This window comes from Vipera berus, assembly GCF_964194415.1.
Source record: "Vipera berus genome assembly, chromosome: 5".
NCBI classification, from domain to species: Eukaryota; Metazoa; Chordata; class Lepidosauria; order Squamata; family Viperidae; genus Vipera; species Vipera berus.
Window position 1 is genome coordinate 38,291,992 of NC_138207.1, and position 15,385 is coordinate 38,307,376.

At 37.3% G+C, this 15,385-nt stretch overlaps 1 protein-coding gene across 1 annotated transcript in view; it reads left to right on the forward strand.

Moving 5' to 3' along the window:
- Positions 1-15,385, forward strand: part of SNED1 (sushi, nidogen and EGF like domains 1) — a gene marked incomplete at its 5' end in the record, with an annotated part of 74,545 nt that overhangs the window by 53,314 nt on the left and 5,846 nt on the right. The window contains 12 exons of the mRNA XM_081329803.1: positions 8-121; positions 5,008-5,121; positions 6,169-6,282; positions 6,458-6,571; positions 7,280-7,576; positions 10,822-11,005; positions 11,727-11,839; positions 12,947-13,225; positions 13,871-14,015; positions 14,146-14,228; positions 14,319-14,420; positions 14,561-14,677. Of these exons, the coding sequence (XP_081185929.1) occupies positions 8-121; positions 5,008-5,121; positions 6,169-6,282; positions 6,458-6,571; positions 7,280-7,576; positions 10,822-11,005; positions 11,727-11,839; positions 12,947-13,225; positions 13,871-14,015; positions 14,146-14,228; positions 14,319-14,420; positions 14,561-14,677 (1,776 nt within the window). The remainder of the gene's footprint in view (positions 1-7; positions 122-5,007; positions 5,122-6,168; positions 6,283-6,457; positions 6,572-7,279; positions 7,577-10,821; positions 11,006-11,726; positions 11,840-12,946; positions 13,226-13,870; positions 14,016-14,145; positions 14,229-14,318; positions 14,421-14,560; positions 14,678-15,385) is intronic.

Consider the following 15,385-nt stretch of genomic DNA (forward strand, 5'->3'; position numbering starts at 1 on the left):
TTTGCAGAAATCGATGAGTGCAGATCTCAACCCTGTCTGAATGGGGGGTTGTGCAAAGATCAAATTGCCCATTACCTTTGCTTGTGTAAAGCTGGCTATACAGGAAACAACTGTGAATTGGGTAAGAGAATATGCAAATATCTTTACTAGGAAATTGTTTAATGTCATTGTTTATTAGTGCAATACATTGCTAATTGGATCACAACTCTGTTAATACTTTGGATCCTTTGATCTCAAAAGCAGGGTTACAACATATGGGGTGCCAAGGTCAAAATGACCCCTATAAGACAACAAAGAGATTCAGAAAACCCCAACACTTTCTTACCATCTAGTGCACTTCCAATTTTTGCAACCCAAATATGGTAGCCATACCTGAAAGCTTTCCTAAAACATTATACGGTAATAACTTAACAAAAAGCTCTGAAAGAACGGGCAAGATTCTTTCTGAGCAAACCACCCAGAGCTATTTGGTAGCCACCCAGACTCATTGGACTAAGTTGGACGGCTATATAAATTGAATAAATGAATAAATAAACACACAAATAAATATAAAAATTTGCATAAAGGTTCTTAGGAAATTTTTGTTAGTTTGTCTGTCAGATCCCACTGCAATCAAAGGGCTCCTGGCATCTTCCAAGCAAAACATTAATCAAAACATCTACAGTACAATTCAAAATAAACATTTTAAAAATTTACATTTAAAATCATATCCCAATAAATCATCCACAACAATCACAATAACAAAAACAAAAAAATGAATAGAATGTGTCCATGACATACTGAACTGAAACACTCTTCAAAAAGCTCAAACTTTCATCTTTGTCTAAAAGTCATCAGGGAAGGAGCTAGTCTAATCTCTTATAGGAGACCATTCCAAAACAACTGAAAAGCAGCATTTCTTGGCTTTAGTTCCTTCTCAACACCAGCACTTTTAAAGTATATTTAGAAACCAACCAACACCTGGTACAGGAGCTGACAGTATTGGAGTTGTATGTTCTCAACATTGGGTACAGGCCACTACATTCTGGCCCAACTGCAGTTTCTGAGTGGTTTTTAAAGGAAGCCTTATATAGAATGCATTGCAGTAGAATGAGGGTATGTGTTGCTGTAGTCAGGTCTTCTTGCACTATGTAAGGCTGCATTGATTGCACCAGCTGAAGATGGGCAATGGCCATTCTAGCACAATTTCCACTTGCTTTTAAAGCAGAGCTGTGAGTCCAGAAGGACTGTGAAATTGTAAGCTTGTTTTGGAACCTAGAAGTCCTTTGGATGTAGTAGATATATTTGTTTGGAACTGAACTGTATTTTCAGTCATTATCAACTAGATGAATCAAACTACATTTCCCAGAATTCCAAGCCACCATGAATAATTGAACATATCTAGAGTATACTAAGCTAACATAAGTGAGAAATGTTGGCAGATTGTGTGAAACAACTATATTTGGGGAGAGAATGCAGTGAGGACAGCAAAGTATAATACTCCGATCATTTTTCATTGAGTTATTTATTTCACACAACTTATTTATTTCCTACATATGCAACTTTTCTTCTTCCTTGCTTGCTACTGTTCCATGGAGAGGGAATATGATTACCTAGAAAAGCATTCCATCATGCAATTAAATACTTAGTCCATGTTTCCTTTCCCAGCAGACCTAAGGTGACAATGTTTTATTTGCATGTATTTTAGGAAAGACATTTTGAACACACTTTAGGACAGGAAGAACTAAGCGTTTGAGCACATCAGGTTTGGAATATTATCACCTATAGTATATTGTGAGCCATGGTGGTGCAAAGGTTAAGAGTGCAGTATTGCAGGGTAATTCTGCTGATTGCCGACTGCCAGCAGTTTGGCAGGTCGAGTCTCACCGGCTCAAGGTCGACTCAGCCTTCCATCGGTCTGAGGTCAGTAAAATGAAGACCTAGGTGGTTTCGGGACAATATGCTGACTCTGTGAACCACTTAGAGTGGGCTGTAAAGCACTGTGAAGCGGTATATAAATCTAAGTGCTATTGCTATTGTGTGATTTAGCTGTAAACTACTGCAATTCCTTTCAGATCTGGATTCTTTTCAGATCTCTTGCCTAGAGGCTGGATAGGGGCAAGGTCCTATTACTTCTCCATAGTGAGCTCTTCATATGTTCTGGAGAAGAGTTCTTCCTATAAAGAAAGAGTCCTAAGTAAATAAGGAAAACAAACATCACATCCCGAAATGTCCAACAGGTCAGATTAAAATGGAAAATTAAAGTGAATTCCATTTAAGTGCAGTTTCACCAGTCATTATGCACCTGACCTCCAGATGTTGTGGATAATCTTAATAATTAAATTCATGGTGTGTGAAATATCCTGGTCTCAAAATAAGGTTTTTATCAGCTAGATCACAACTGAATAGTTGTTCTTTTCATTCTCTGCTTGGGAGAACAGCAAAACCTTTCAGATATGAAACTTCTGTTTTGACAAAGAAAAGGCAAACCCAAGCCATTAATGCAATTGAGATAGAATTCTTAGCCTTCTAAGAAGAATGAGAGGAATTAGTGCTGGGAGCACTGCAAATAATTTATTCAGGAATGGAGTGATGCAAGCTTGAAATAATGCCATTGTTTACAAGGGGAGGGTTTCACAAAAAATGAAAGTAGCAAAATATTAACCAAACAAATAGAAAGTTATGTTATAAAATGATGGCCAATACATTCCACGGTACTTTTTCTAATTACAAAATAATCCCAGGACATTCCTTGACTAATGGATGTATTGAATTACATTTACAGTATATCTATTTCTTCATCGGGCTCAGTTAGCAAACTAAATAAATAAAAATAAAATCTGCCTCTTCTTCAATCAGTTCTCTCCTTATAGAATTATGACTATTATCTTTTACCTACTGTGAACAAGAACATCTACTTTTGCTTGAGTCAGTATAAAAGCAACAGCATAAAATTAGCTGCTTCCTTTGTTGTATCTGTTTATTCCTGGATAAGGTTGTCCTGTTCTTCTGTTGCTGCTGCCCCTTTTTAACACGTCATCAGACAGTAAGGAAAACAATGGCGATGCATTGAAGCACTGTGCACTGTGCAATTCAGACTTGGCACCTCTAGTCTGATTTGTTTGCTTTCTATCCCATGCCCTGCAAGAGTACCACTTTTTTCTGGGATACATGTGTGTCTTCAAATCAGTCTTGACTACTGATCACTGCCTGGGCTATACTCTGTGGTTTTCTTTTCAGATTTTCAGAAATAGTTTGTTATTGACTGCTTTCTAAGAGAGAGGGACTGGCCCAAAGTCATCCAGCTGGTTTTGTGTCTATGTGCCCCACTGCACTCTGCAGCAGCCACCACCAGTACATGTTCATGCCATATACTGCCATTCACCTGTGTGTCCTACCACACTTCTCTGCAGCCATCTCCCTGCTTGGCTATGCTCACATCATTCATGGTAGCCACCTGCATGCCCTCCCACACTCTGCAACAGCCAACCCTTGCCTAGTCACACTTGTGGTGCACTGCGGCAGCCATATCTTCATGGGGGTATACTCTGTAATATTCAGCCACCCACTGGCCTGCTTGCAAGGTGCCCCAAACTTGCCACTTTGTGCCGGCTTCCATGTTGACTTTGTTTGTTGGAAACCAGCAGGAAGCCCTTACTTAACAACCTACAATCCTCTCTTAACAATGGCAACAGGGACTGCCAGGATTGCCATTGTTAAGCCATGTGGTCACATAATGTGCTTTACAACCACATTGCTTAGTGACAAAAATTCCAATCCCAATTATCTTAGTTAAGTGAGGCTACTTGTGTTCTGTTTCAAGGTTGCCGATACCCACACATAGTATTCAAAGCTGTCAAATTTCAGGTTAGATTCATGGCTTTTAACAACTTGTAATCACAAAAATTATGGCTATTGTATCTTATGGTACAGATACACTTCAGGATATTCTTAAAGTAAATTAGCAGTAGCATCTCCCTTCTCTCTGGAGTGAAATTGTAAAGATCCTCTCTCCTCTGCTTTTCAAGAGTAACTAATGTCAAACATAGCTGGAAGGTAAGAGATATGAAATGAAGTCAAGAAGCACAGTGCTTAGGAGAAGAGCAAATGCTAGGAGAAAAATGTCTGTAGGAAGTCTAACTAGTTACCAGAGGGAGGGGATCTACTTGCGTTTCCCAACACACTAAAAACAACCCCTGATCACACACTGGACATTGGAAGGGAAAAATAGTACTTGTATACTAATACAGTTTATAACAACTTAAGGCTGTCTCATTCATAGACTGGGAATATGAGAAGAACAACATTTTGATGCAAAGTAGGGGACTGATATTTTCAAGGCATAGTTGTACTAAAGCTACAGGCACACGCCATATGACTCAGTCATTCTTCCAGTCATAAATGACATCCTGTGGTTTTGTTTTTTGGAGACTCCTAGGAATTCTGTTGTTAGTGCAAAATTGCAATTAAGTATGGCTGTACTGACACTCCTTGGCATATAATTCTAAGAAATGTATATTATCCTAAAGCATATCCTCATCTGCACCAAAGGGAGGTATCTGCCTGAGCCACTTCCAAATATTTTCTGTCTCTTGTGGGCTTTTTGCCCTTCATTGTCCTGGCAAGGATTTTGCATATCTCTGTCAAGGCCACCTCCCTTATTCACTATAGTGTAGTATTAATTATAATGCATCATTATGTTGCATATGTTGATCTTCATATTGTTTTGCTATCCATTTACTTGCACAAATGTTAAATCTCATTAATTTTTGCACTATGTAGTTCTTGGTGACAATTCATTTCAATTCTCAAACTCTGAGGAGCTGCTGTGGCTATCAAGTTGAAAGTTATTTTGCAACTTTGCAAAAGTAAAACAGTAAGGTTTAATTGAAATGGTAGATAAGACAATTCACTTTAGACTTCATGAAAAATTACTCCATGGATGTTCAATGGTGCTGGTTTTCTAGCTCATCATTACCGTTGGGTTGAATAATCAATTAATTTTTAATTTTTCTTTCACACCTGCAGAAATTAATGAATGTCAATCTAGTCCATGCAAAAATGGTGGAGTCTGCAAAGACCAGCCAGGATCATTTATCTGTCATTGTACTGAAGGCTTCATTGGAATGCAGTGTGAAATGGGTAAATAATGAATGAATTAATTAATTAATTCTAAGAAAGTTCTTAGAACGTCCAATATTACTTGTTACTAACAATGGAAGATAAGCATCTTTGTGTTGTTTGATCTAGCTTTATTCAGTATAAATGTTAATTTAACTTACAGGTAAAATCATAGCTATTTAAAGAAGTTATTCCTTTTGACTTTGGAAGGCAGGGTGTTTTTTCTACAATTAGTTCTTTCTATAATTAGTTGTGTACCTGGTCTGGGCACAGCAGTATAAATTAGAACAGATCACTGGTCTAATTTATAAAAAATGCTGTTTAAACATTTACAGATTTTATACATTCTGATAGAGATTTTAGATGGCATGAAGTAGTCACCTAATCATCTCACTGATGATGAAGATAATCTGCAGTGATCAGGCTAGTTGAACCAGCTGGGATGTATCTCTATTGTTTTTATGTTTTTGTGCATCTCCCCTGTCATGATGCTATTCATTATAGACAGATTGTCATTTCAGATAGTCACCCGAGTGATATATTTCTTAATGAAAGAGAAAACCTAGGAAAAGTTCGCTAAAAAACAAATCTGAAATTGCTGTCACCTGGGCCCTTTAAGTATTTTGTCCTTATGTTTTCTTGAATAGATATAATGGTGTCATTATCTGACATAATTTTCCTCCACCAATTTCATGTTTATTAAAGAGAAAGTATACAATGCATTAGAAAGTATTCTCATTAGTCTACACTTTTTAATAAATTTACACACATTTCTAACATTCTGTTTTCACTTTGTCATTATGGGGTACTGAGTATAGATTAATGAGAAAAAAATGAATTTCAACAACTGTAGAATCAGGGTACAGCATAAGAAAATTGACAAAAGTGAAGGGGGTCTGAATATTTTATGAATGCACTGTATATTATCTGGATCCAGCCAGGGTGTGTTATTCACTGCATTACAGCAGGCATCTTTATAAAGGGCTATCCACCAGAAGCAGAGTCATCTTCTTAATTCCATGTGACACCTCCTACAGATATCTGAGTGAGTGTATTTATGCTCCCCAGAAGTGGATGCCTGTAAATCAAATCCATGTCAGAATCGAGGAAGTTGTGAAAATCACAGTGGTTCTTATCTGTGTGTCTGTCCAGAGGGCTTCTTTGGCTATCATTGTGAGTCAGGTAAGGTAACGTGAATGCAAGGGCATTTAGTAAACTCAAAGGTATTTGCTTTCCAAGACGGTAAAAGGAATACATAAATACATTTTAATGAACTTCGGTCTTCCCTTACAAACATTTTCATTTTCATCTTTATAAATTGTGTTTCTCAATGAATTGTTTTGTCCTTCTGTCCTAGTCAGTGATCCCTGTTTCTTCAATCCATGTGGAAATAGAGGCTACTGTCTACGAATTAATGAATCTCACATCTGCACCTGCAAAGTGGGCTATACTGGCAGGAATTGTGAGAAAGGTAATCAAACTCATGCTCATCCTAGAAAATAGTAATTGTATGGATTGAATACAATTTCCTCCTCATTTTTTTCTTCATTTGGGAAGAAAAATTGACATCCATGTCAACAATTTAAATTGCTGGATGGAATTTCATTAGGAAAGTGTCACTGGTTTTAGTATAGATACTGTAATTGCAAAAACATCTTCTCGTGATGTTTTTGTTGATTCTTCTGAGGTAGCTGAATTCCATTATTTGACTTTTGTTTCCCAGTTTTCCTTCCAGGTATATTGTAATGTTGGCCAAGGAAATACAGGAAGGAAAACCTTTTTATTGGAAGGGCACAGTGCTCTTCAGGGAGGGGAGGTGTTTAAAAAGTCAAGATGGTCACAACAGCGCAAAGATCCATCTCTTCATATATACATGTGATACTGATGGGCATATATATTGACTGGGACTTTGATTGCATTGCTACAACTATTATGATGATTTACACAGAGAGAGAGGGAGGAGAGAGAAGGAGAGAGAAGAGGCTCCTAGTATGGCAGTAATTTGAAGCAGTATGTCATGAATTATAACAAATGGCTACTCTCAAACTAGTGTGCCTCTAATATGGCTACATATTCTGGAAGTCGTCTGAAAGAAATTAGGTAGTGGAAAGCCAAACTAACTCATTTAAATGAGTTATATATTTTCTTCCTTCTTTTTGTTGGCACTGATACCATGAAGAGCTGCTGCCACCAATGTCATTAAAGGTGGAAAAAGTGGAGGAGAATGGGTTGTCAATCTCTTGGCGCCCACCCAAGGACCAGGCTGCCAAACATATGATTGATGGCTACGCCGTGACGTACGTATCCTTCGACGGCTCTTACCGCTGGACTGATTATGTGGACCGAAGTCGTGCTGCCCACCATTTGCGGGCACTAGCCTCCGGCAAAGCCTACAATATTTCTGTCTTTTCAGTCAAACGCAAATCGAATAACAAGAATGATATCAGCAGGCCCATCATGCTCGTCACTCGTACTAGTGAGTAGCTCCTTTAGAGGAATAGAGTTGTGGGTACAGAAATGCCTGGCTGCAGTAGTTAGAATGCCATGCAAGTGTGCTCAAGGATCCTCAAGGCATTTTGCAAGATCCTTCCAGAACCTGGCTATTCTCCCTTAGAGTTCCACAATCTACAACTAGCACGAACAAAGGGCATTTGGTTGGGGAAAGCTGTACAATAAGAATAGTGGGACACCATTCTTTAATTCATAGTAGAAATTTCCTCTGTACCAAACTAGCATCATTACATTTAGAAATGCTGCTTATCACAAGAATATTGATCTCTAACTACTGGGAAATGAATCAAGTAGCATAGGAACAAAAGGAAAAATGCTGCATTAATTTTGTTATCTTCTCCAAATATATTACCTTATAATCATAATCTGTAAAAGTCGAAGTAGCAGGAAATAATTTGCAGTGGCAGTTACAAAACTATAATCAGGCATCACCATGCTCATTGTAAATATTTCTTATATATGATATAATCTTAGGTTGAATTAGTTCAGATTAATTGCATTTTCAGACAGTGCTTAAAATGCTTCCAACAAAGATTCAACATGCTGCTGCTTGCTAGCTTGTAATATTTTGATTTCTTTAATTGTAATAAACAAAACAAAAAAAAACATTAAAAGAACCTGAGTTATCATGCTTGATAATTTTTAGTGTCCTTTGGATATAGAAAGTAAATTAATTTTGATTATTACTCTTGAAGATATGAAATGTGTGGACAAATTATTTACAAGCCTTTATGTGCTTTACTGTTTCATACTTGTCTTTGATTTGGGTTTAATTTTTTTTTCAAAGAAAGGTCCTAAAATAAATAACACTGAGAGTGGGAAAGGATATTCCAGGTAATATTAAAGAGTAGAATTCCATAGAATGGCAGAGAATAAAATGGTTTAAAGTGTTTTTAAATGGGTAGGAACAATTGATATGAGAAAAATGACCTCTAGCCTATTAAATGACCTATTAATCTGCAATTCTTCCCTTCTTCTATCCTGGTTTTTAGCAATTCAGTACATTAGGATAAGTGAAGTGCAATTGAAAGACACCATATCATACCCTTATAAAAAAATAAAAGCATGTGAAACCATAGACAATGAAATATCCTAGGCAATGCTGCTAAACTTGGGATTCTTTTTTTAGTCTAGGAAAATAAGAGGAAAGTATTTCTTCCTCAAGGATATGAGCTATAGGTCCTGAAAAGAATTACTCAGAAGGAGGAGCCATAATATTTCTTATTTTACAATGGTATCATTATTAATGTTCACAATTAAAGAAAACCTTTGCTTTGATTTCTTCTAAGAATTGGGTGCTGCATGTGACACTTAATAAACTCCCACAGGACCATGCATATGGTATATTCCTTAAACTGTTGAAGGAGCTGGGAATTTAAGAGAAGACAAATGTCTTTCTGCAGTATTATCTTCTCTAAAAATCTCCAACATCTCTGTTGGAATTGGATTAAGCTCTAATGATACTTAATCTGGGCAAAATTTATTTGCATTGTTCTCATACTAACTTACTAGCTTGTATCGATCTCACTAACTTGTATCGATCTTCTACGTAAAACATTTTACAGGGAAAGGCTTTTCCAAGTTTTATGTGCGCTGCTTTATAGCCGTAATGATACAGATATTTTTCTTATTTATTTTATGGCTGTTGCTATTTCAAAAAGCAGAACAAGAACCAGTTGGATTAATAGAATTGCTATGCCAATGAAATGTTTGGGGGATTGCTTGTTTATGAGTGATGCAGCTAAAATTTGAGTATTTTTCTATAGGATTATGACTTATGCTAGAATATGAACGCATAAGACTTATAAAAGTCACATGGCTTTATTACATTTGTTCCAGGGACTTTCCTACTAATACGAATTACATAGCACTAAATTAGCTCTGAAGAAAATTGCTGAATAGATGGTGCTATTGTTCATGGACTTACATTTTCTATACTCTTATGCTCATGACTGATTGGTGAGAGTATCTGTCCCATTGATCCCCTCCAGAAGTTTGGAAATTATAAGTCAGGAATACTAGCCCCAATGTAAAGTATCAGGTTCGAAGCAGCAGAACTAAAGCTTGCTATGTAAAAGGAATAATTGTGTGTATTCCTGAAGTATCTTTATTAATCAAATTTATGTAGCCTCCCATCTCATGAAAAGTAACTCTGGGCAGTGTACAATAATTTAATAAAAACAATACAGTTAGTCCATGACTTACAATCACAACTGAGCCCAAAATTTCCATTGCTAAGCAAGACAATTGTTACATGAGTTTTGTCCCATTTTGTGACCTTTCTTGCCACAGTTATTAAGTGAATCACTGCAGTTGTTAAGTTAGCAAGATGGTTGTTAAGTGAATCTGGCTTCTGATTTTTGATCACGTGACCATGGGGATGCTGCAACAGTTATAAGTGTGAAAAACAGTCATAAGTCACTTTTTCCAGTGCATTGTAACTTCAGATGGTCACAGAACAAATGGTTGTAACTTGAGGATTATCTGTACATATATAAAAGCATTTTAAAAATATTTAAAAATCAACATTTAAAAATTAGAATTTAATTTTAAAAAAATTAAAATATACAAATCCCAGGCAGAGAAGGATATCTTGCTGCTAGTATCAAATACAAGCCACAAACAGACTTTCCTGCGTATTGGTGTAAATTGTGGCTTCATCCTTTCTATGCCATTCATTTTACTTTTTTGTGGGATGTTTCAGTGCTTTACTCTTTCCCCATTCTTTTTTAACATCTACATGAAGCTGCTGTGTCAGATCATCTGTTGACACGGGGAATGGTATCAGTATGCTAATGATACTTAAATGTACATCTCTGCTTTGACTTTACCAGGTGATGCACTCAGTTCTTTTCCATTGCCTGGAGGTTCTGGGAGTTTGAATGGAGGAGATGGGCAATGATATAAATGAAACAAATAATTACTTGATAACTGAATGTGTCACAACCTCTTGAGGGAGTCCTTTACTATAGAATAAAATGCTTTCTCTCCAGTACAGATGCAAGATGCCATGTAGTTTACTCCCAAAAGGGCAGATGCATTCTGTTGCAGAAATCCTGTCAAAATCCCAGAGCAACATTTGTCTTAGTAGAAAACAAGAAAAAGGTTTCTGATAGGACTGCTTCTTAAGGAAGGTCAAGAGGGTGTCTTGTCAATTGCAGTGAGTTGTAACAATCTCTTGCACTTCCCTTCTCTCATCTTACTTAACAGGACCTCACCCAGTAGAAGGATTTGAAATAGCCAATGTGACTTCCACAAGCATTACTGTGCAATGGGCTCTTCACAAACTCAAACATGCCACAGTCAGCAAGGTGCGCCTGTCCATACGGCAGCCAGAGGATGTAGAGGATCATGCTGTAGAATTAAACAATACTGTGACCAAATACACATTTTGGTGAGCAAGAAGTAAAAGATACATTGGGATGGAAGAATGGAGGTAGTGGTGAATAAATAAAAGTAGTCCAGAGAGGTTTTTTGTAACATGGCTAAATAGCTGGCTTGATAGAACACCAAAGATTAGGCCTGGGTAAACAATTTAATGAGAAAAACACTCATATAGATCCATTCCTCAAAGCTCCAGAAGAGCGACTAGAAAATTGGCATAGCTGTTTCAAAGGTCTCCTAAGCTTTTGGGGGCACTATCAGATTATTTCCATAGGCCTAGCTGAGATTAGAGATTAAGCAGTTGTATTTCTTGCTTAGATATTTTTTTATGAAGCCTAGGAACCTCAGTGTACAGATGCTTTATCAAGAAATTAGCTCTAAAATTAGCTCTTGAATCCATCATAAAGATGGGAAAGGAAAGAGAAATCAAGAAGATCAAGTGGCAAAAAGAAAAGGTAAATTTATCCTTTCTGAATCCACCTTTATTTACTTCCATTAAATTAAATATGAAAATTTCTCAAATTAGAAGGACAATTGAAGCACATATGTGGCAGAAAATTGAAGCTGGCAATGATTCAAGTATTTATCTTATATTGAACAGCTGTGTGCATACATCTGACTGGGTTGTTTAGCTAAGTTTCTGACTCCTCAATAAGGAATAGTATGTTTTTCTCTCTCAAAATCCTAACCCTCTGATTAAGATTTATTCATCATGTATAATCTTCCATAAGGGACCTTCAACCAGGACAGAAGTATCTTATTCACATGTGGACCTTGAGTGGCCTTAGTAATGAAGATCATCCCACAGAGAGCTTTGCTACGTCTCCTTTTTACGTCTGGACTCGTGAGTTTTATTGAACCTTTTCTGCTTGCTTTTTGCTTTGCCATTTTGTAATTTATAATTAATAAATTATAATTATTATAATTTTAATTTGTAATTAAAACAACAGAGCAAAACAGTGGTATAACTGTTTGTAGTCCCCTTGCTGATGCCATGGGAGAGCATCTGACCAAACTTTCCACTGATTCTGATTTGAATTATCATTTATTTATAAAGAAGGAGAGGTGTTTTTTTTAGTTGTACTACATTTCTTTTCACATATAAAATAACTGAACAAACTGAAGGAGTGAATGACTTACCTTGCATGTCAATGGTATACAGCTGGAATGAACTCTTACCATTCAGTGTGCATGATTTCCTGCTTTTTTTTTTAATCCCATTTATATCCCGCCCTTCTCCGAAGACTCAGGGTGGCTTACAATTTAAGCACAAACCAATGTGCTTAGCAATAGCCTTCATTCTATGTATATGCCTGCTTATTAGGGCTTTCCCCCCCCAAGCGGCATTATTACAAAGTCAGCTTATTGCCCCCAACAATCTGGGTCCTCATTTTACCTACCTTGGAAGGATGGAAGGCTGAGTCAACCTTGAGCCTGGTGGGATGCGAACCTGCACTAATTGCAGGCAGCTGGTGTTACTTAAGGAGGCATTAGCCCACTGCTCCACCAAGGCTCCTTAATGTTACATTATATCATTAGATTAACTGATGCAGAAGGATGGTTCAAATATTAATAATTCCATCTGTAATGAGTTAAAAATCCATCTCTAAACTACTTTGAACATTGTTCCTCGTCTATACTTCTTGTTATGAAGATCAGCAATCAAATAAATGCAGTACTTTCACAGTACACATGGGACGCCTTCTTTCCTATGAATGGAATATAATTGGGGGAGGAGAGAGGATACAAATATACAAGAGGACACAAAGGTAATACAATCACAGGAGCCAGATAACTAGTGAATTCCCAGAAGCTGCTTGCTCATTTATGAAAGCAGAGAAGTGAACCTAGTACTAATTTTGAGGGTTCCCTCAAAATCATTTATTTGACTATTTATTTGACAGGCAGCTGAAGAGAATTCCAATCAAATTTCCTTCTTCTCTCTGAACAGGACCTCTTTCTCCTAGAAACCTCACTGCTTCCAGAGTTGCAGCCACCTCTGTCCAGATGACTTGGGAACAACCCCTTGTGGGCTCAGTGGAAGGCTACATCATCAATGTCAGCACCAGCCAGAGTGTAAAAAGCCGCTATGTCCCCAATGGAAAATTGTTTTCCTATGTAGTGCGTGACCTGAACCCAGGTCAAAGGTATCGCTTATCTGTGATGGCTGTTCAAAATACCGATCAAGGACAAGTGATGAGTGAGCCTGCCCATCTTTATATTACAGCCTGTAAGTGTAGATCACACGGTTTTCTTCATACTACTATTGTTGTATGCAGAGGCAGCAGTAGCTTGTATCTGTCTATATCCTTTATGCATTCAATGATCAGCTACGTCTATTCTCCACGATAAAAGCAAGATGATTTTTTTAGCAAAACCTAAGAATCGGTGTTTGCATCCTGTTTCCTTTGATGTGCAAATGAAAGGCTTAGATGTCTTGCTTATCCTTTTGATTTAAAGCAAAATCATGCTGATACCAAGGAAGCAAAAATAGCTGTTGGAAATCAATTTTTGAGTATCTTTTTATAAAAAATAAATAAATAATTGGGAGGGAAATGGAATAAATCTGCCTGTGACTGCATCCCCAAGGAAAGTTAACATATCTGTCCAAGATTATTTTTATGATGAGGAATGTCACCCTTGCTGAATCTGTTCTATTCTGGGAAGATTTTTATTGGGTAAAATGGCCTAAAAGGAAAGGCTTAACTCTACCATCTGCACAACATCATAGTTAAAATAACATTCACCGGCATACTTTGAATTTTTTTTTTTCAAGACTGTGGCATACCCTGCTGAAAAGGAGACAGGCCTCGAGTTTTTTACCCAGATTTTTACATTCCATTCATCCAGTTCTGTTATCGTGTCTTATATTTAGTGCAGAAAGATGGCACCGCTGACAGACGCTGGAGCCAAACGGGGCATCCGCGGGCGCTGAGAAATAGAGTGCCCCCACCTTTCCTACCAGAATTGCATGTGCTTGCTGAGCACTCTGTCCCCGAGGACCCTTCACTAACACCCAGGTAAAGAATGAAACTAGATTACAGTAATGAAACTAGAATAAAATAAATATAGATGCACAGCGTGCTAAGTCTGTGCACATCATTTCAGCTTTGCAGATGGGACTGTCCAAATGTTTCTCTTTTTTTAAAGATTTACAGAACTAGTGGATGGCAGAGGAAGGATCACTACTAAAATCAGCAGCTCTCCAAGTCGATCAGTTTCTGTGAAAACACGTATGTACTGTTCACCCTCCCTCCTTGGCTTTCTGTTCTGCATCATAGCACAAACTTTCTGGTTAAAATATCCTTGCCTGCTTCTTCTAGAACCAGAAGCTCCCATGAAAGTTGAAGAAAATGTGGAGGAATCAACTAGTCGGACCAAACTAGCACTGCAGCTGTCAGAACCTGAGAGTACCAAGAGAGAAAGTATGTTTGAAGAAAGGAGATAGAGATGGTCCAAGATTACCCCCTTGCCTCTCCAACCTTAAGTAATGTTTGATTTGTACTGGATTATCAAGAATCTTAAAAATAGCCAGAATATCACATCCTTCCCTTTGCATTACTAGGTGAGAGACATAATTGTTCCATAAACGTCTGCAAAAATGGTGGGACCTGTGTTGCTGGCTTAGAATCTTACAATTGTGACTGTACTCCAGGATTCAAAGGCAGATTATGTGAACTAGGTGAGTTAAGAGAATAGTGTGCTTTTCTGAACAACTTTGCCACATGCTACTAAGAGGGAGAAAAAGAAAGAAAAAAAAAGTGGGGGAGTCATAGGAAACTGCCTGGACCTGCAAGCATTGCTCCTCTTTTTAAAAGGGATGAAAAACTTACATACAGAATTAGAAGTGATGTTTAACAGTGCACGATAAAAACAGCATAGAAGTTTATCCATAGACTGGAAGGATATCCTTCAGTGTCGAGTTAAAAATCTGCATGGGGAAATAGGGGAAGAAATAGATTTATGGGCTATAGGAAAAATTTGCTGCTGTACTGAAAAAACTCTTTCTGGCCTAAAGAACACAAGTGCCCGTGCCCTTGTCGTAAATGTAATGTTCATCAGACTTCGGGAACTGATAAAGCCATTAATATGGGCCACTAATCCCTGGAAAGTATTGTTGGCATGTCAGTCTGCTATATGGCTATGTTTTTTCCCATGAACTGAAAAAAATATATTCTTGGAAGAGGAAGTAAGATTTGCATAGTTATAGATTCTACATATAGAATCTAATTATGATTGCTACAAATGCATAAAAGAAAAATATTGACTTTACAAACTACGTTTTATTCATGAAATCTATTTCTGACCTATAAATTAACATTAAAAATCATACATGGAGAGTATCAGTTTGGGGCATCATTGGAAAGTAATAGTAGATATTGAAAAGATG